This window comes from Saccopteryx leptura, chromosome 13 (assembly GCF_036850995.1).
Source record: "Saccopteryx leptura isolate mSacLep1 chromosome 13, mSacLep1_pri_phased_curated, whole genome shotgun sequence".
NCBI lineage: Eukaryota > Metazoa > Chordata > Mammalia > Chiroptera > Emballonuridae > Saccopteryx > Saccopteryx leptura.
Genome location: NC_089515.1, coordinates 2,809,589 through 2,831,308, shown reverse-complemented (window position 1 = coordinate 2,831,308; position 21,720 = coordinate 2,809,589). Strand labels below are relative to the sequence as shown.

Here is a 21,720-nt window from a genome sequence, read left to right as displayed (position 1 = left end):
CAGGGCACACAGGAGAAGCACCCATCTGCTTCTCCACCCATCCCCCTCTCCTTCCTCTCTGTCTCTCTCTTCCCCTCCTTCAGCCAAGGCTCCATTGAAGCAAAGTTGGCCCGGGTGCTGAGGATGGCTCTGTGGCCTCTGCCTCAGGCGCTAGAGTGGCTCTGGTTGCAACAGAGCAACGCCCCAGATGGGCAGAGCATCGCCCCCTGGTGGGCATGCCAGGTGGATCCCGGTCGGACTCATGTGGAGTCTGTCTGACTGCCTCCCTGTTTACAACTTCAGAAAAATACAAAAAAAACAAAACAAAACAAAAAACGTGTGTGAGGGCCACAGAGCTCTGCACTTTCTCTCGGGCATGGTCGTCGGGCATGGACAGGCATTCTCACATCTGTCACAGCTGTGACCGCATCCGGGCTGACTGTCTGTGGCCCCGAGAGAGGCCGGGGCAGGCGCACTGGCTCTTCCCCGTGGCTCAGGACAGCCCATGTCACAGACGGCAGCAACCAGTGTCTCCCAGCTCCTTGTCTTCCGTCTGTCTTTCCAACACAAACTTCCTCCATGACGACACTCCATGACTGCGTGTGGGTTGGGACCATTGGGGCGCCAATGCTGAGGGCCAGTGGCTGGCAGAGAACTGCCCAGGTGGGTGACACACTGAAATCACCAGAGCCCAGGGGCGCTGTCCCGCTCTGGTGTGGGAAGGCAGAGAGCCTGAGGGCGACTCCCCACCCCAGTGCACCTGTCAGCACCTTGTCTGGGAAGTGACGGGGACACCTCGGGAGCCTCAGACTCGGATAAGATGACACCAGTCTCCACAGCCAGAAGACACATTGAAAACCCACGAGAAAGTGAGAAATCGCCATTTAATATTAAAGGGGTCCGACACCTGATAAACTTCAGTTGCAAAATGACAGAACGGCTTGGATGCTGGCATTAAATAAAACCCAGTCTAAGATTATAGAGCATTTAGGTATAAAAATAAAGCTTTTCATTAAAAAAGAACACAGAAGCATCCCTGGACACACTCACAAAGCCATGGGCAAGTGTGAAGGCGAGGCTCTGTCTGCGTGCGGTTCCTCAGCCACGGGGCTCTCAAACCACACAGGAAACTTGGTACTGAATTTTAAAAAACTTTTAAATGCTGGGATTGATCTCTTCAACCAAGACACATGGGAAGAAGGCTTCAGAAGCAGGTGCTCGGGAAGTGACAGGACCCTCCTGGCTCAGTCGTGAAGGACAGCGGGTTACCTGGCTGAGACGACAGGTGGGCGCCCACGTCCATCCGTGAGAGATTTACAGTCACCATCACGCGGAGGTTCAGAACCCAAACTGGAATGCTCCCGTTACGGCCTGCATCTTCTAATGATTCCCAGCATGGTTAAAATGTCCCTAAAATGATAAAACAGCATGTGTGGGAATGCATTCCATCATGCGCACCTGTCTCCCGTGGCTGTCTGTGCGCTGACGCTCAGCGTGAGTTCGCAGTGACGGCGGCATCGGGAACAAGGTCCCCTCACTGAGACAGGTGCGTACTGACCGAGTGCGCAGGGCGGGTCTCAGAGACAGCGCAAGACAGCGACTATTGTGACAGAACGAGTCACTCGAATGTGTTGCTTTCCTGGTGTGTAGGAGTTATTTACACTATATTACTGTCTAGTACGTGTGCAATAATAGCACTATGCCTGAAACATGCATATGTCTTGGTTGAAAAATACTTTATAGACAAAAACACTATCCTCTGAGCCTTCTGCAGGTGGGAACCTTTCTGCGGTGGAGGGTCCGGCCCTGTGTCTGTGGAACACTCAGTACTGGGCGCACAGGGGAGCCAGTGTAACAAAACGGGTGTGCCCGCCCATGTAAGGGCACAGGCAAGACAGCGCTTCCTGCAGAGCCTGGTACACAGAACGTTCTCCATCAACATCACTTCCCCTCTGCTCTGTGAGGAAAGAAGCGAATGAAAGTATCTACAGATTCACAACACGGAACGTTGAAAATGCTGTTGTCGAAAATAGAATCAAGTCTCAGCACAAGAGCGGCTTCTCTCGAGGGACCAGGACATGGATGCGGCCTGGGTTCGTTACCACCTTGCAAGGGCCTCTGCCCTGTCCCTGGGAGTGGCCTCGCGTCACCTCCACCTCACCCGCAGCAACAACCAGGGGAGCCAGCTGGCAGGTGGTGGACAGGTGGACAGACACTGTCCCTGGGAATGGAGAGGTCTCCTCTGGCACATAGAAACCTTTGTCACATGTGGCCACTCTACTGGTGGCCCACTGGCAGACCACACTGTGACGGCGGGGGCTCCCTGGGCCAGCGGAGGCCAGGGACAGTGTGCTGTGCCCGGTGCTGGGTCCACAGTGGTGTGCTGCCCACAGCTGGGGGGAGGGGACCCGGCAGGGGAGACTCAGGCCTCATTGACAGCAGCCGTCGTCTCACAGGACGGCCCCTTCTGGTGACCACCACAGATGTGTGAGACTGACTCTACCTGAGGAGGGTCGGGGCAGGCCTCACACAAACACAGTGCCCTGGGCAGGACACAGAGATGCAAGAGGATGTCCGAGTAGGAGGGGGTGTCTGAGGTGGCGAGAGCTGCCCGAGGTCTGAATGTGCCAGAGCTGGAGCAGCTGCTGGTCGCAAGGGCACACGTGGGCACGACAGACCTGCCTGAGGAGCCCGCTGGGCCCGCTTCTCCCCGGACAGCAGGACGAACACAGGGACGGAGCTCGTTCATGGGCCGGCTACAAACAGTCTCAGAGGTCAAAGTCCCTGTGCGACAGGACCTTCTGTAACAGGTTTCTTTACGGTGACTCTCCATGTCTCTAAGTCCAACACGCAGCAAGTCTCCAGAAGGATGCAGCATTTCGCAGACTCCGCTGGCCAGGAAACGCGTCAGGAGACCCTCAGCGGCAGGACCCCCGGTGGGGAAGTCGCTCTGGGCGTCACAGTGGTAGAGGGGAGGTCAGACACGCATCTCGGAAGCTCCCTCCAAGGTGCTGGGGGCGAGGGAGTGGGCTGGGCGGGGTCAGGAGGCAAGAAAACGGGGCCTTTCAGGAGCCAATGGGACTGAGGTGGGCGGGGGGCCAGACAATGCTTTTAAATCAATTTTATCATTATCACTGTCACCATCACCACCACATGACTCAAAACATAACACATTCTTTTTTTAAGTGAGAGGTGGGGAGGCAGAGACAGACTCCCACATGCTCCATGACTGGGATCCACCTGGAAAGCCCACTAGGGGGTGATGCTCTGCTTGCCTGGGCCATTGTTCCGTTGCTTAGCAATAGAACTATTTTAGTGCCTGAGACAGAGGCCATGGAGCCTCTTCAGCGCCCAGGACCAACTCTGCTTGAACCATTCAAGCCATGGCTGTGGGAGGGGAAATGAGAGAGATGGGGGAGGGGTGGAGAAGCAGATGGTCACTTCTGTGTGCCCTGACTGGTAATCAAACCCGAGACCTCCACATGCCAGGCCAACGTTCTATTGCTAAGCCAACTGGCCAGGGCACAATGTTTTTCAAAAAGGTCTTTACTGAGATTCTCACTGCTGCCCCACCCTTACCTCTGATAGATGGGGTATAGCTAAAGACGTGTTAAAGGCAGGATGAATACTACTTGGGAACAGTTAGGTAGACAGAGCCAAACCAATATGAGGATCAGAATCTGGAATTTTAAACACAAAAGAACCTGCAGAAATTGCTCAATTAAACCTTTCCCCCAATGCTCCCACCCCTGACTGGACTTCAGATTCCCGTGTGGTCCTGTTCACTTCTCAAGAGGGTTCAATTTGTCGATGTCCCTCTCAAAGCACAGAGCCACAGTGGCCCCCAAAGAGGAGCCTGGCCCGCCCGATCCAGACGAAGGATGGTGCAGTGAGGGTTCAAGTCCTTGGACTGAGCCGCCCAATAGCATGGACCGGCCATCAGGGGCACGTCTGAGAGAAGATGTCTTAGCACCTAGTCTCTGATTGGAGAGTCAAAAGGGAAGAAAGGGTGAGTTGTGCCTTGACGGTAAGCCTCACTGCTGACAATTAAAATGCCTTGCTGAGTGTCTGGTCAGGCTTGAAGTATACTCAATAGTGGGAAATATACCACTTTTGATAAAACCCAATTCCAATTTTTTTTTTTTTCACCAAGCAAGAAAAATGTGTTTTTGGAAGTTTCTGTTTCTCATACTGGGATGAAAAGGGACCCAGGTCCCTGCCTCCAGCTGCTTTCACTGCCGAGACCCGTGACCTCCACCTGTTTCCTCATGGCCACCCTGTGTGCACAGCCTCCCACAGGGATGGCTACTCACAGGGTGCTGGCACATGCCCGGAACTCTTCCAAAAGTCCCCATCTTACTTACAACGTCCTGCCTGGGCTTCTCTCCCCTCTCTGGGGTCTGGCAGGAATGGCAAGGCCAGAAGAGACTCATCTCACACCAGGAGCGAGTGACCCGACCCCAGAACCACATCAACACCAGCTGAGACCTCCATGCACTCACACCGGGCGAGGGAGAGCCCTGCCACATACCATCTCCCTTTGGCTAAAACCCCTGGTCACCAGTGCGTGGGACGCTGCCATGTGGCCAGCTGTCTTTCGCTGAGCATCCGTGTGACTTGTAACAGTGACCCTCTGGGCTGAGATTTGCTGCCACAAGGCCTGTGCTCCGTTGACAGAAGTCCTCAAAGGCCCACAGCAGCAGCTTCCGCTTGTAAGACAGGTCTTTAGTGAGACCTGTGTGAGAAAGAGATCTAATTTTATTTTTCCTTCCAGCAAAATTCATAGACCACCCTGTGTTTCTACCTGGTTTGTAGTATCTTCTCTGTAACGCATCAAGCTGCCGTGTGTGTGTGTGTGTACAGCCCTTGAGCTTACTCTCTGGTCCATGGGTCGATTCCCGGGCCAATAACCCAGCATCCTGACCATCACACATCTGGGTATCTGACAGGTGACATCCCTCACCTTGTTCTGCTTCAAAGCTGGCTTTCTTCAATTCTAGGAACTTCTCAGCCATTATCTTTTGAAAAGTCATATTCTTTTCACATCTTTCCATTTTCTTTTTCCTTTCCCATTTGAAACTCCTTCACTCTGGATTTCCTAATAGACCTTCTCCATCTTTTCTCTCTGAATCCTAGTCACACTTCCACCCTTTCCATCTCTTTCTCTTGATACATTTTGGGTAATTTCCCCAGATCTATCTTCTAATTCACAAATTCTGTCTTCAGCTGTGTCTAACCTGATGTTTGTTTTCTCTTTCAACTCCAATTGACTTTCATTCATTCATTTTTAGAATTTTTTTTTAACCTTCCAATTACTTTTTCTTTACACTGTTCTCTTCTTTCATTACAGGTCTATTTCTTCTTTAATTACTTTTAAGAATTAAAACACCTTTATAGTGAACTTCAGTTACTCTTTCAGATTCTTGGAGGTTCGTGTTCTCCTGGCCCCCGGCCCCTAACCACGGAGATTTGTTCGTAGGGTGTTTTTCTTGCCACCTTCTCCCCAGTGCCATGGTTTCATCTCTGAACCCCGTGAGCTCTGGGGGGCGGGAGCCTGCAGAATAATTCTGCATGCGTCACTATGAGAGACCTTATGGACATCAACAGTTGCATCTATTTTTATGTTAATGCTTTGGCTTTTGGTCCTCCTACTGCCAAGCTAGAATGAAATTGGAGCGGACACCCATGTGTGGCCTGGTGTGACCTCTAATCCTTGAGTAAGGTGCACTCAGATCTTCTAGGCTCTGAACTTTATGCGAGGGTCCAAATTCTAACTCCCACACCTCTACTGGCCAAAGTCACCTCTACCTCTGGAAATTAGAATTCCAGCCCCCAGCCCTTAGGCCCAATCCGGGGCCAAACCTAACAAAGGCCCAGACGCAAGGACAGCCACAGGGATGTGCACCCACCACGCAGCTTTTGTTTTCTCTCCACGGATGGACGTTGTGGACGATATATTTAATGCTGTCATCTGGGGGGGGGGGGCACGTTTGCATTACCTTAGTCTAACATGCTTGTAACAAATCTAAGCTGCATGTTTCTTAGTGTTAACTTTCATTACATTTCACCATCACAGAGGAACGTATTTTATTTCTCAAGAGGTTTTGTTTTGTTCGTCTCATCACCTGATGGCTCTCTTCCTTCAGAGCCTAGAAATGATCTAAATAAGTTTAGTTTTCTTGGTAACTCTGCTTTTCTGGTATCCACGTTCCAGAGGAAACATTCGCTCGCAGAAGCGCTGTCTGAGGATCCATCCGGTCGGAGTCCATTTCAGTGCATCTGTCTGGAGATCACATCTGGCTATGTTGACGCGGCCAAAGCTTCCCCTGGCCAGCTTACTCTCTCGCAGTGTGAATAACTCAGCCCTGCGTCAGAGCCAAGAAACTCTCACTGTGTCTGGGAACGAGGCCCACGCAGACCCACAGTCTCCCTGCGGCACTTCTCGGGGAGCGTCCGAGTGGGCCGCTGCGCCCTGTGTGTGTGGGGGGGGATGCTGGGGCACGGGCTGTAAACACACCCCCGGCCAAGACCTGGAGGGGAGCAAGGGGCCCAGCCTCCTCATGACACTGAGCGTGGTGGGCCCACCACTCAGCCCCTGCGGACCTCACTGCCCTGAGCTCTACACTGACGGGAGTCAGACCCACAAACTCTAGGGACCCTGACAGTCCATGGGGGAAAACCCAGGGACAACAGCTCCATCCTCACAGAGTGACCACTGAGGCCCGCTGACTCCTCTGTGACTGCGCTTCCTCCTCTCAGGACAGAAGAAGGATGGACGGACGAGCACGAGCTGTTGCTGAAACGAGACCCACAGAGCGAGCGAACCACTGCACATCGATCTTCCTTCATCTATGCCAGAACGTCACACTTCCCTCCTTGGCCTTTGTCCCAGCTGGACACCTGGCCTCCGGGATCGAGCACAGGAGGAAGGTGGTCCAGCCCGGGCCTGGGCCGTCCTGCTCCACTGCAGTTTCCAGGTGCTACAGATGTGCGGAGCAGCGGCCAGTGAGACAGACGGGCAAACGAATCAAACAAGTATTTCCAGGGTCACCCTTTGAAATAAAAAGAAGTGCAAAAAACTGTGTGTCCATTTAGAATCAGAGGACCCATCCCACTTGGGCTTCTCCTGCCCTCCCTACGGGGCAAAAACAAGCCAAACCACCCCTCCCGCTGCCCTCCGTTTCTACTCCAGCGGGAGCCCTGCCCTCACTGCCAGGGAACGGAGTTACTGTCCAAAACTAAATGCTGAAAAGTAACACGGAGGCTTACTCAGACTACTGCCCTCTGCCTCCACACTACTGAATGGGCCACTGTCCAAGTCAGCTTGTGGGGAAGTAGGGGTGTGGGGTGTAGGGCTACGACACCAGAGCCGTGGCTTCCACACTGGTTTTCAGGTGGCAGCTCAACGACGCCCAGGGGCAGCAGATGACACTCAGGGGCAGCAGACAAAAGAAAGCAAAGGAGCAGCAGCGATGGGCAGGACCCCAGGGCCTAACTGGAGGTGGCACGGGGACCACAATCTTTTCTTCCCTCCAGGAGGAGCTGCCCATTCCTTAGCTGACTGGCCCAGGTCCGGCCCAACCAGAAACCAGAAGCCAGTCTAGGTGCTTCCAACCCAGGGAACTCAACGGGGTTCAAGTACACAAATGATGGAGAAAAACCACACGGGGGAGGGGGAGGCCACACAACAACCCCCCCTGCAGGAAGCTCCACCCTCGGGCTGGAGGACTAGCAAGAGGTGGGACCGAAGGGGATATCTCCCCAGGGCTGGTTCCGGAAGGAGGCGCTGAGGGGCTGCCACTGGGAAGGGGGAGGGAGGACGCTCAGGGTACCTCCCCAGCCCACGCTCGCATCCAGCATCAGAAACCAGAGCGAGGGAGTCTGAAAAGGCCGTCACCACACCGCAGCGCAGGGAAGGCGGGGCTGAGAGCACGCAGGCCCAGCTGTCCACTGACCCTGCAGTCTGGGGTGCCCCCCGCTGCGGGATGCCTGTGCTGAGACCACAGTCAGAGACCAGGCCCCCCTCAGAGAACCTGGTGCTGGGAACACACCACCTCCCGTCCACCAGCACCCACGTCGGCTCTCTCCACAGTTCTGTCTTGTACTGCCACCCTCCGTGCCTGTGCCTTTCTGGATGATTTGGGGGAGCTCTGGCAGCCTTGTTAAGTCTCATCTAACAGGCCTGGATTTATGGACAATGGCAGGATTTCCACATCACACCTTGGACCTGTGGGCAGAGCTGGCCTGAGAAAGGACGCCTGACAGGGACAGTGGCCAGCAGCACAGCCTCCTGCCCCGCCCCCAGGCTGCCACCCAGCACAGACAGCAGCCCAGCCCGGGTTGGGCAGACACCCCGAATGACATCATACCATGTCCCCTGCGGGAGCTGAGGACGGTTTCATTCCCACTGTTGGCAACGAGCAGAGTGACAGGCCTGAGAGACGGTTCTGATTGACAGATAACTTGTACTATGAAGTGGCCCTGAACAGTGACTACGATGAGGAACTGCAGCAGTGACGCCTGCAGCAGTGACCACTGTCACAGTGAGTGGCAAGGGAACAGAGACGGACCGACACGGCCACTTGGCAGACGAATCTGAGGACAGCTACGGAGAGACCCACGTGTGCATGAGGAACGGCTCCTGATAAAAACCAGAAGCTCAGAGCAGAGGGTGGACGGGACTGGGCCACTGAGCTGAGAATTCCCAGCATGACTGATCAGACCGCCTGCAGGTCCGCTGGGGTCGGACGCCCGCCCCGGGGTTGGGGTGTGAAGGGTTCCAGAGGGAGAGCACCAAGGAAGCTGAGAATCCCACGCAGGATTCCTGGTCGGAATTCTACCCAAACCACCCCGGGTCAGCTCTGGGGCCGGGCCGGGCGGGAGGCCCCTGCGCACAGAGCCGCGCGCGCGTGTCTAATGAAGCCGTTGGCGTGTGGGCGCCTGCCTGCCCGTGATCTGTGTTAAGCACTGCTCCCTGGGATCCCGCATCGCTAAAAACACTGTTTGCTTTTTATTTAACACTGAACTTTCAAGGTTCTAGAATACAAAAATATTCTTATTATTTTAAAAGCTTAAGAGGGAAACTAGCCATATTATTAGAAAAAGAAGATGTATGATGTATGCAGGCGATAGTCTGTTCAAATAGCAAGAGGTGTGACTTTTCAAATTCACATTTCAATCTCTATTTACATAAGACTTTTAGAAATAGTGGGTGTAAATATTAAATCACCCAAGCCTGGGTGAAATTTTATTGAAAATAACTACAAATAAAGAGAAACTGATTTTTTAAAGTCAGTTTCTGAAATTTAGATGAAAAAGAATATCAAGCATTAACAAAAAATGATATATTTACATATCAATATAGGTTTTCTGCTCATAGACTCGTTTCCTATGAAACAGTACAGAGGGAAGCTTGGGGAATTACAAAGGAAGGGAAAATCCTAATCAAACAGGTGCTGCTGCTTAAACAGAATATTAGCCAAAATGATCCAATCAGTTGCCAGAGCCAATTTATTTTCCCTTTAAGCCACTCCTGCTAGAGCACAAGCTCCGGGAGCACGCTGGCCCACGGCCCACTCTGAGTGTGCCGCTGTAGGTGGGGACGAGAGGACCCCCCCCCCCCCCCCCCGCAAGGGGACGGGAATGCAGAAGGTCAGCAGCAGGAACGCTCTGGGCCCGGGGTGGGGACGAGAGGACCCCCCCCCCCCCCCGCAAGGGGACGAGAATGCAGAAGGTCAGCAGCAGGAACGCTCTGGGCCCGGGGTGGGGACGAGAGGACCCCCCCCCCCCCCTGCAAGGGGACGGGAATGCAGAAGGTCAGCAGCAGGAACGCTCTGGGCCCGGGGTGGGGACGAGAGGACCCCCTCCCGCAAGGGGACGAGAATGCAGAAGGTCAGCAGCAGGAACGCTCTGGGCCCGGGGTGGGGACGAGAGGACCCCCCCCCCCCCGCAAGGGGACGGGAATGCAGAAGGTCAGCAGCAGGAACGCTCTGGGCCCGGGGTGGGGACGAGAGGACCCCCTCCCGCAAGGGGACGAGAATGCAGAAGGTCAGCAGCAGGAACGCTCTGGGCCCGGGGTGGGGACGAGAGGACCCCCCCCCCCTCCTGCAAGGGGACGAGAATGCAGAAGGTCAGCAGCAGGAACGCTCTGGGCCCGGGGTGGGGACGAGAGGACCCCCCCCCCTCCTGCAAGGGGACGGGAATGCAGAAGGTCAGCAGCAGGAACGCTCTGGGCCCGGGGTGGGGACGAGAGGACCCCCTCCTGCAAGGGGACGAGAATGCAGAAGGTCAGCAGCAGGAACGCTCTGGGCCCGGGGTGGGGACGAGAGGACCCCCTCCTGCAAGGGGACGAGAATGCAGAAGGTCAGCAGCAGGAACGCTCTGGGCCCGGGGTGGGGACGAGAGGACCCCCCCCCCCTCCTGCAAGGGGACGAGAATGCAGAAGGTCAGCAGCAGGAACGCTCTGGGCCCGGGGTGGGGACGAGAGGACCCCCCCCCCCCCGCAAGGGGACGGGAATGCAGAAGGTCAGCAGCAGGAACGCTCTGGGCCCGGTGTGGGGACGAGAGACACCCCCCCCCCCCCGCAAGGGGACGAGAATGCAGAAGGTCAGCAGCAGGAACGCTCTGGGCCCGGGGTGGGGACGAGAGACACCCCCCCCCCCCCCGCAAGGGGACGGGAATGCAGAAGGTCAGCAGCAAGAACGCTCTGGGCCCGGGGTGGGGACGAGAGGACCCCCCCCCGCCCCCGCAAGGGGACGGGAATGCAGAAGGTCAGCAGCAGGAACGCTCTGGGCCCGGGGTGGGGACGAGAGACCCCCCCCCCGCCCCCGCAAGGGGACGAGAATGCAGAAGGTCAGCAGCAGGAACGCTCTGGGCCCGGGGTGGGGACGAGAGGACCCCCCCCCCCTCCTGCAAGGGGACGAGAATGCAGAAGGTCAGCAGCAGGAACGCTCTGGGCCCGGGGTGGGGACGAGAGGACCCCCCCCCCTCCTGCAAGGGGACGGGAATGCAGAAGGTCAGCAGCAGGAACGCTCTGGGCCCGGGGTGGGGACGAGAGGACCCCCCCCCCCCCCGCAAGGGGACGGGAATGCAGAAGGTCAGCAGCAGGAACGCTCTGGGCCCGGGGTGGGGACGAGAGGACCCCCCCCCCCCCGCAAGGGGACGGGAATGCAGAAGGTCAGCAGCAGGAACGCTCTGGGCCCGGGGTGGGGACGAGAGGACCCCCCCCCCCCCGCAAGGGGACGGGAATGCAGAAGGTCAGCAGCAGGAACGCTCTGGGCCCGGTGTGGGGACGAGAGGACCCCCCCCCCCCCCCGCAAGGGGACGAGAATGCAGAAGGTCAGCAGCAGGAACGCTCTGGGCCCGGGGTGGGGACGAGAGACACCCCCCCCCCCCCGCAAGGGGACGGGAATGCAGAAGGTCAGCAGCAGGAACGCTCTGGGCCCGGGGTGGGGACGAGAGACACCCCCCCCGCCCCCACAAGGGGACGGGAATGCAGAAGGTCAGCAGCAGGAACGCTCTGGGCCCGGGGTGGGGACGAGAGACCCCCCCCCCGCCCCCGCAAGGGGACGAGAATGCAGAAGGTCAGCAGCAGGAACGCTCTGGGCCCGGGGTGGGGACGAGAGGACCCCCCCCCCGCCCCCGCAAGGGGACAAGAATGCAGAAGGTCAGCAGCAGGAACGCTCTGGGCCCGGGGTGGGGACGAGAGGACCCCCTCCCGCAAGGGGACGGGAATGCAGAATGTCAGCAGCAGGAACGCTCTGGGCCCGGTGTGGGGACGAGAGACCCCCCCCCCCCCCGCAAGGGGACGAGAATGCAGAAGGTCAGCAGCAGGAACGCTCTGGGCCCGGTGTGGGGACGAGAGGACCCCCCCCCCCCCCGCAAGGGGACGAGAATGCAGAAGGTCAGCAGCAGGAACGCTCTGGGCCCGGGGTGGGGACGAGAGGACCCCCTCCTGCAAGGGGACGGGAATGCAGAAGGTCAGCAGCAGGAATGCTCTGGGCCCGGGGTGGGGACGAGAGGACCCCCCCCCCCCCCGCAAGGGGACGGGAATGCAGAAGGTCAGCAGCAGGAACGCTCTGGGCCCAGGGTGGGCCATATTTCTCAAGGTAAATATTACTTCTTTGCATTGCAGGGATGTCTGGCAGTCATGTGAGTCGACCTAAGCAGAGTGAGTCCTGTGCGGGACCCCCAACTCCCTGCTGCACAGACCACGGGCCGGCCACGGGGAGCCCTGAAGACAGAGCAGGAGAGGAAGAAGAGCACACCTCCAGGCAGGGTGCATCTGACAGGAGGCTTTGTCGTCTTGCCTGTCTAATGACTGAAGATGATCAGGGTTCAGGATCATGGTGCTGAGAATACTTGACACTGTTTCCTTCTTGTTTAAAACTAAATCATTGCCTACAATTGTAAAACATAGTAGCTTGCCATGTATCAAGTGGAGATCTAATTTGTTGATACAATCTTTTGCTTATCAAAAACAGCAATACATTTCTCTGCAAATCTTTAGGGAGCAATACCAGAAATACACGGACACGCACAGGTGGGCGCAGGCGCATGCATGCACGCACACACTCACTTACATACACACACACACAGTCTCTCTTTCCTGGTTTCTGTGTGGAAATTAAACACAATTCTATTTTATCGCAATATTAATATTCCAAATTTTAAATTGAAAAACCCCAAGAATTACAGAGGTTATCAAAGATATATTAACTTGTTCTTAGAATAAGCTCAAAATTAATAACAAAGGAATTATTATGCTAATGTGTGCTTTACTATACTCTGCTGGATACAGGCGACCAAGGACCTGACTCCAGCAGTGTTACAGTGTTACACTTCCCTTTACTTTGAACTAATGGTGTGAATACTGCATTTCTCCTGAAATCTGTGGTTTATGGAAACCTTATGGAAACATGAAAGAAGAACTCAAACAGAGATAAGAAAACACAGCACTGGGTCCTATTTGTTAACTAAGTAAAGGTAGTAGGTCTTTTCGCCCAGATAACCTCAAAAGATCTCTGGGTTCATCCTATCGGGTGGCCTGTTACCTTCCCGGAACCCTGTTTTTAAAAAGAATTTTAAATGCATTTATAATTTCTATCTCCAACCGGAAGCAGGAAACAAGTGAGATCGCACCCGGGCAGAACGCTGCGAAAAGCTTAAATCCATCTGCACCTTATTATTTACACCCCTCATTCCTTAGAACCGTAATAGCCATTTTTATGAACTTTGTTTTATGGATCTAATATTTAAGAACAAGTCTATCCTTTATGTGCCACAAGAAGGTTAATGCACTTACAGACTCCCCTGCAATACATCTCGGGCAGGGCTGGGCTGGGCTCCTTCCACCGTTCAGAGGGATCTAGTTAACAAATCACAGCCACAGATGTTATCAGAACAATCGCTATTTACACTTTTTATTAAAATATTTAAAAGGATTCTCAGCTGGGGGGGGGGGGAGGGACAGGAACCTACCCCCGCAGTTGGCAGCCCCTCGCCGCTATCTCCCCTCGGTGCAGGGAGGTGGCCCCCAGGCTGCGTGTCCAGCCCTGCGCCGCCCCAAGAAGCCAGGGCGCTGGCTGTCCCCTGGGGGCAGCCCCGCTCCAGCCCCGCTGCTTCCGAGCTCCGGCATGCCCGCTTCTGAAACAAACGAAATTCCACTGGAGACGGCCTTCGTAAAGCACACAACACTCTAATCACATTTGCTTTCTAAAAACTTCAGCCGCAGACACAGACCCCTGTGGAACTGGGAAAGTTTATAGGACATTTGAGGAGAAGACTTTCAACTTTATCTTCAGGAATTACATCATCAATTACATTTAACCTCATTATTTCCCGAATTGTCTGCTATTTACTTAGGTTTATGGATTTAAAATAGTCATTTTAACAATTTGGGCAGAAACTCTTGTCGTAAACTATTGTGACTGGTTTATTGATATTGAAAATGTATAAAACCTATAAATTTTACTCAAGAAACTAGTTCTCTGCTTCAGCTCACTTTGTCACTTAACACAACAGGTGAATAATTCTTTCTCTTATAAACACAAATTAATCTTACTGCAAAAGTTGCATGCACAATCTGTAACTGGTAACCTTTGGGGACGTTAGCATTTGGGCTCTGCTTGAACTAAGACAATGCCCAAAGCAATCCTGTCAAGCTACAGGAAAGGGCCCACTGCGTGTTCGGAGGGCCACGCTATCCTCACTGCCACACGATGCCCATGCGTGCTCAGCCCCCACGGCACCTCTGACCCCTGGGCCAGCCTGCAGGCCAGCTGCCAGACAGCTACCACTGTGACACCAGCAACTACACGGGCAACGTCTTCAGTCACTTGCAAACCAGCATCATGATTTGTTACAAATTATTTATTGTCTGTACTGTTACTTAACATTTTCTAAATTGACACCTTTTTTATTTCATGAATTTATTCAGTATAGAAACTTTGTAGCATAGATTTAAGCTGTTTGTTCTACTGTTCTATAACATGCTGTAAAACAGATACCTTATTAAAGATTAAAATTTTAAGAAAGCTGAACTCTGAGCCCCTTAATAAGCCACTTAGAAAACTTTCTTGGAGTAAGCGCTTCACCTCTGGGTGGCAAAAGACAAAGGTGGCTATTCAGTCACCTACCTCCTATAGTTCTTCCCAAAGACAGGCAACTGAAGACACAGAAACTGAAAATTCTACACCAAACCGCACTCTGAGCAAAATTTGGAGAGAGGCCAAAATCTGAAAATAAAGCTAGTAAAAAGAGAAACGCCCCAAATGCGACTGTGGGTCCCTGAGCTCCGGGCCCACACCCACCAACACGGGCTCTGTGGTGAGCAGGGCAGAAGGGGACACTGACGGACGGAGGAGGGACACAGAGCCAGCCACACGGCCCCTGGCAAGCCCGCCACTAACACGGGAAAGCCGTGATGGTACCTGTGTGGACCGGAGCCCCGCTCAGGGAAGGGATTTCAAAGTCCACATAACCCAAAGGAACAGACCCCAGAGAGGCATTCTGCCAAACTCGTCACTCTGGGGACGGAAGAAGGGGGAGGATGGGTGGGGTGCGTTCTGGCAACTGGGTGGCCAAGAGGAAAATGAGAAAGAGGGGGAAGGTCTGGGGTCCTACAAGTCAAGAGGACCCTATATCAGGAGGCTCACACCCTCCTGTCGGCCACCACGGCGCATACACACAGAGCGGCAGCAGCACCTGGACGTGGCTCGATGACCAGAGAAGTTGCCATCAAGCGAGCAGTCTTTTAGAACCACCAATACCATAAAAACTCCCTCCTAAAAACCACCCGGAACCAAAAGAAAATTGTAGTTTGATAGTCTAAAAACCTAACAAAACATATGCAAACATCTGAGGATATGAAAATCACCTTGAATTAAAATTAAAAGCAAAAAGGGAGGGAGGGAGGGAGGGGGAGAGAGAGAGAGAGAGAAAGAAAGAAAGAGAAGAAAAAAAGAAAGAATTGAATGAACTCAAGAAAGCATGGAAGGAGAAAAGGAAATGATGTCAGAAATGAAGAATAAATTATCAAGTGCCCAAGGAGAATGCATTCAAGTGGAAGTTCATAAGGGACACTGGGGAAAGACAGGGACACAACCAAGAGAGTGAAAATGACACAAAAAGGTCAACTACATGGTGGGGAAGACGACTAGATTTCGGATGGTGAGCACATGATAGAGTATATACAGACGTCGTATTATTAAGTTGTATGCCTGAAATTTATATAATGTTATTTATTAGTCAGTTTTATCCCAATAAATTTAATTTTAAAAAGAGGCATGCTGTGTTAAAGTTGGTTTACAGTCCACTCTCAATAATCTGTTTTAAAGGAAAAACTGTAAATACTGCATATTCCCCATGTCATTTTATACAGAGGCTAGCTTTCCCCACCAGTGACATCGGTGGCTATGAGCAGGCACATTACTTCCTGGTCCTGAGTAACACCAGACTGGTGAAAAGGAAAGCACAGGCCCTGGTAGGTGGTGTGGGGCAGGCCCGGCTGGCTCGGTGACATCTAAGGCCCTCCGGAACAACACTCTGAACTACCTCTGTGTGGGGTCACGTAACAACTGGCACACTAGAGTCAGCGGACTTGTGATTATCCACAGTGACAAGCTGACATTCTTTGAGTGGCTTGGGTGGCCGGGAGGTCAGGTCCTCACTTCCTGTGGCAGGTTAAAGGAGGACCCACGCTGATACCAAGACGCTGGGTGAAGGCTGGGCTCCCCCAGGGAATGTGCGGGAGCTGGCTTGGTGGCCTCCGTCAGCGGAGTGGGCTCAAGTCTCCATGTTGTCTGCTCTTCACGGTGCATGACTGAGAGCTGGCTGCGTGACACTGCTGCCCTGCACCTTGCTCAGCAAACTGTCCAGGGATCGTGGGTTGTCCTGGACCGAAGGGAACTGGAGGCTGCACAGGCATTGCACGGGAGCCTGAGTCCCACGGCCCACTCCTCCCCTCCCTGCTAGAGGCTCTGCCAGCCTCCGTAAGGCAGATGGAGATTTACCACCTGACTATAAACATGCTCGCACTGTGTAAACAAAATTAAAACCCTGCATCTACACTAAGACTCCATCACTTAACAATAATTGAAGAAGATCAATCGAACAGCAACCTCGCCAGAGTACAACTGAAACAGGAGCATGATTAAGAGAAGACACCTGATAAGCCACATAAATTAAAATATAAAACGAAATGTGCATCTTGTTGCCTCAGTGAGAGACCGGCTGCCCTCACAGAGGGGCCCGTCGTGCCCTGTTGCTGTGGACCTGCTCCTTTACTGGAAGTGATGGGGCCCAGTGAGCAGGATGGGGGGACACAGGAGAGGGAGGGGCGTTAAAGGCTTCACAATCCAGCAGAAATGAAACTCAAAGCCTCGGCTTCCAGGCTGCTGAGAGTGAGCCTCCTTAGCACGCAGCCTGGGGACGCTGTCCCCATGAACCTGGGGGCACTGCGGAGCCAAGGAACAGACTAGGGACCAGGGCACACACGTAAGGCAGATGGTGCCAGCTGTGCTGTGGGCTGGCCTCGGGCACATCACCACTTCCCTTTCTCCACTCTCCACTGGGGAGGAGTGGGGACAATAAAGAAAAAGACCCCTACTTCTTTGAACACTGACAGAAAAGCACTGTGTATTCTCTTCAGTCAAAGCACCACGGAAATGCCACATCCTTAAAAATCGAACACCTTGAATTAAACGTATATCGCTAATACATGAGTTAAGCCTATATACCATGAATTAGAATACCAACACAAGTCATTAGAACTCAGTAATGTGATTAATGGTAAGTCTCTACACGTGTGCGCGCGCGTGCGCACACACACACACACACACCTAACCTTATACTTTGAAGGTATTTTGAGGACTTTTACTGACTAATGAATGGCCTTTATTCTAAGATCATTTGCATTATACATGTGTAATGCTGGTTAACTGAGTCCTAGTTATTAGAAACAGTGCCGAGTTTGGTTTTAATTCTACCCTATAAGGAAAGTTTACTTTTGCTGACATGGAGTAGCTGACATCCATCAGCCCTGAATACAGAACTGTTAATGCTGACAAGAAAGGTTAATAAGGCCCGACAGACTGCCATTTAGAAGGAGAGCACGGTTTCCATCTAGCCAAGAGTCCTCCTCGATGACATTTTCATTTGGAAAATGACCTCACACTTGGGAGGTTCTCGCTGCAACACAGGGAAACCTGGCACCATGTGAGCTGCAGAGAAGAGTGGAAAGCTGGACTCCGCTGTCAGCTCCCATGCTGGGCACAGAGGTCTTTACCAAAATGGATCTGAACATGGTCATGCTGTGCTCTATCAGCTGCGCCTTAAGACCCCTCGACTTCCTGTCCACACCACACTCAACTTCCTGTGCATGCCCTCATGCTTGACCAGTCTAGCTTGGCAAAGAGAAGACAACTTCTGAGGAGACAAGCAAGGTGGTCAGAAGTCTGAGTGCCAACTGAATTCTATGAGAGTGGGTTATCTAGAAGAAGACAGCAGAGAATAGCCACTTTTACTTCTAATTAAAGTAAAAAATACAAATGCACACACTAGACTTATTTTATTGGGGAGTAATTTTAGGCTTGCAATATTGACCGAGTACACTATAAACCAGGGGTCCCCAAACTACGGCCTGCAGGCCACATGCGGCCCCCTGAGGCCATTTATCCGGCCCCCACCGCACTTCTGGAAGGGGCACCTCTTTCATTGGTGGTCAGTGAGAGGAGCCTAGTTCCCATTGAAATACTGGTCAGTTTGTTGATTTAAATTTACTTGTTCTTTATTTTAAATATTGTATTTGTTCCCGTTTTGTTTTTTTACTTTAAAATAAGATATGTGCAGTGTGCATAGGGATTTGTTCATAGTTTTTTTTTTTATAGTCCGGCCCTCCAATGGTCTGAGGGACAGTGAACTGGCCCCCTGTGTAAAAAGTTTGGGGACCCCTGCTATAAACCTACCATAAGTTAACTGCCTGATGAAAATCAAAGCTTCTAAGGGAGGTGGGTGTACAAATTTGCTTACATCAGGTGGAAGCTAATAAGCATGTCTTCCTATCATACAAACCTGCATTTTTATCTCCTTTGATTCTCACAATAGCATTGTGTCATGGGAAAGGTAGGGAATTTTATTTCCATTTTGCAGATGAATAAATGAAATCTAAAAACCTTAGCTAACTTGCCTGAAGTATCATACATGTGTAATCTATTGAAAGGACAGAGCTGGGTGGCCAGTGTACTCTCAGTCTAACTCAGGAAACGGGACTGAAAAATACAATACAGAGAAACACTAAAAAGTAAACAATGTGGGGAAAAGATTTCAAAGCATAATATAACATAAACTTAGTATGTCTCTAGTAACCAAGCCAGTATGGCACTGGCTTAGGGATATATACAGATCAATGGCATAGAACTGAGCATCAGAAACAAACCCTTACAGTTATGGTCAACTGACTTCTGACAAGGCTATGAAGACAATTCAATGGAGAAAAAACAGTCTTTACAGGAAATGGCACTGTCGCGTTCAACACTGGCATGTCAAGGGAGGACCTCAGGGCCTTAGCACACACCATCAACAAAAATTAACTTAAAATGGATCACAAGTCTCATGTAAGAGCTAAAGCATACATTTTTTAGTAGAGAACATAAGAGAAAAATCTCTGTGATCTTGGGTTAAGTAGAGATTTCTTAGATATCATACCAAAAACAAGATCTGTAAAAGAAACAAATTGATCAATTATACTTAATCAAAAGTTTGGGGGCTCAAAAAATCATTAAGAAAGTAAAAGTAAAGCCACATTCTTGGAGAAAATGTTTACACATCATATATGATAAAGGATTTGAACCCAGAATATATAAAAAAGACTTTCAATTCAACAAGAACACAAATAATTTTTAAACGGGCAAAGGGTTTCCAACAAATGTATAGAAAAGGCCAACAAGTACATGACACAGAGAGACAGAAAGAAGATCCAGTGACTGCCCGCAACCAGGTGGGAATGAGTGATTTCAAGTGGGCAGGAGAAATCTTTTTGAGGTGATGGAACCCTTCTAATCCTGGGTGTGGTGACGGCACAACTGCACACAAATGAAAAATCACTTCATCACACACTTAACAAAACACTAGCCGATGCAGTTTTGCTGACAAGTGCAAGAGAGAGCTCTAGAACATGACCCACAGTCATGGTCCTAACGGGTAACAAAGGGGCACACTGCTGGGGCTTTATGGGTCAAATGGTAACTTTTCCTGAATAAGTGCCACTGTACTCTGAAAATACCACCATTATGCATTAGAACACTTCTTTTCAGTTAAACACGTATGCACGCACACCCTCATATATGAATCAACCAAAAAGCATTTGCTGGACACCCACTGTGTGCGTCGCTGGGTCTGGGTGCCCGGTAATTAAAAAGCAGATGACAAGTCATGGTCCTTCTAAGTTACTGCTGAGTCCCAGAGACACACATCTAAGAGTCCCCAACCATGGGAAACTACCTCCTAATTGACTTCATTTTGACCTTTTTGTGTCATATAAAAAGAAATCAGCCAAAAGCTAGAAGGGGTCAAGGCTAAGTGTACCCGGCAGTGTGGACACGTGGACTAGTTCTAACCCACGATGAATTCCTTCCTATTGATAAATTTCTTCTATCCTGAAGGGAGAATGGCTGAGTACAATCAAACTGAGTGGATCAGACAGCACAAAATAGCTCAACAGATTATTTCTAAAATTAAAGATGTGTGAGAGAATGAAGTAACTGGTTTCTTGAGAAGTGTGCTACAATTACTTAGGATGAAGAGCGACCTCAGGAAAGACAAAACAGGGGCTCTCTCCGGGGTCCACATCCTGGGCGACAAAACCCACATCCTAGGGAGGGGAAAGAAATTTGAATTCTGAGTTTCTCACTGTAGCAGTTAGACCCCCTAGGGTTCCTCAAATGGAGTGAAAGCCAGCAGTATGTTTAAGTGGCTTTGCTGACAAGGGCTACCTGCTTTACAGTAAGGTGACCTTTACGGAGGATAGTCTTCTTTTGTAAGTTCCGTCCTCCCTCAAAAAGTGTCCTCCTACAGGTCCTCTTTTTTGATGTTGTTGGACTAATCTGTAAATGTCCGTATTTGATCGATTCAGAGTCGATCCACTGCGTGTGATGAGACCTGTTTGTATCTAAATGAGTACTTTTTTCTTACAATTATTATTAAAAGTCAATAGGCAGGTAAGCATAATGACAATATAAAATATTACATGTTTTTATTATGTATGTATCATATTATAGTGGATTATTGTTGCAATGAATAAAATGTTTCTTTTATTTACGATACTGTTTTCTTCCATTCATTTTTGTCCTTCCTTTCATTGTAAAAAAGCTAGTTGATCACCTTATTTACAGAATACTTCTTCAAAAGTTAGACTGCTGCTCTGGGAGAGCAGGCGCGTGCCACCGCGGTGGAGAGGGGCCCGCGATCGTGGGCGGGGGTGGACGAGCACGGGGTGCTGCCTTCCCACGTCCTCCTGTGTGTTCCCGCCCAGTGTCGCATGCTGTCGCCTATCTCCCGGCCACAGCACTCCACCTTGCAGGACTGACGTCTGCCCCACCGGCACGTGCAGGCGGGACGCAGGCACGCCACCACCCGGCCCAGACATAGAGTCCTCCCGGCCTTGCAGGGAGGGACCCCCGCACACCCTTACAGGACCTAGGAGCGCACGGATCTGGAGGCACCCGAATCCCGCACTTCTGCGCAGGCGCAGCCGGGGAAGGAAGACCCCGCCCACCAGTAGCCCCACCCACCCCGGGTCCGCCCCGATAGGTGCGAGCGGGCAGCTCCCGCCAGGCCGCCCCACGGGCAGGGCCACCGAAAGACGCGAAGCCCACTGCGGACCCACCCGAGGACGCCGCCTTCCCGCTCCTGTCGCCCAGGCCCGGGTGTCTCACCGCGTTCCCCGGAACCAGCAGTTCCTCCGGCCTCCGCCGACGCCACCTGCCCGCTGCCAGGCTGTCCATGCCACCCACAAGCCTGAGTCCAGGGGACGCTTAACCCCACCCGAGGTCGCTCGCCCCGCCCCCGCCGCCTCGGGCACGCCCCTGGCCACCCCCACGTGTCCCCGGGAGCCAATAGGAGGGGGGGCGGGGCTCCGCAGGACCGCGCGAGTCCTACAGGGCGAGCGCCGCAGGCAGGAGTAGCGGACGCCGGAACCCTCCGGCCGCGGGGCACGTCTGTCCTACAGGAGTCGCTGTCTTGCAA

At 52.3% G+C, this 21,720-nt stretch overlaps 1 protein-coding gene across 3 annotated transcripts; it reads right to left on the bottom strand.

Moving 5' to 3' along the window:
- Positions 1 to 328: 328 nt before the first annotated feature.
- C13H10orf143 (chromosome 13 C10orf143 homolog) lies at positions 329 to 21,558 on the bottom strand. 3 transcript variants are annotated; one of them, XM_066355799.1, is made up of 4 exons: positions 21,411 to 21,558; positions 13,459 to 13,623; positions 13,283 to 13,345; positions 329 to 1,389 (listed from the first exon to the last, which is right to left on the bottom strand). In XM_066355799.1, exons 1-4 carry the CDS (start codon positions 21,477 to 21,479, stop codon positions 1,360 to 1,362), a joined length of 327 nt encoding a protein of 108 aa, XP_066211896.1. In that variant the 5' UTR covers positions 21,480 to 21,558; the 3' UTR covers positions 329 to 1,359. The 3 variants fall into 3 exon arrangements, with proteins under 3 accessions (XP_066211896.1, XP_066211898.1, XP_066211897.1); XM_066355801.1 differs by lacking the exon at positions 329 to 1,389 and adding an exon at positions 2,740 to 2,763; XM_066355800.1 differs by lacking the exon at positions 329 to 1,389 and adding an exon at positions 12,331 to 12,378.
- Between the last annotated feature and the right edge of the window lie 162 nt (positions 21,559 to 21,720).

What these genes read in the sequence shown, in the direction of transcription:
- C13H10orf143 (XM_066355799.1), bottom strand. Translation starts at nt 21,479, where the DNA reads ATGGACAGCCTGGCAGCGGGCAGGTGGCGTCGGCGGAGGCCGGAGGAA. An exon ending in TGCTGGTTCCGGGGAACGCG is followed by an intron (nt 13,624 to 21,410) that starts GTGAGACACCCG and finishes CGTTTGTTTCAG; the next exon opens with AAGCGGGCATGCCGGAGCTC. An exon ending in AGGGGCTGCCAACTGCGGGG is followed by an intron (nt 13,346 to 13,458) that starts GTAGGTTCCTGT and finishes TTTGTTAACTAG; the next exon opens with ATCCCTCTGAACGGTGGAAG.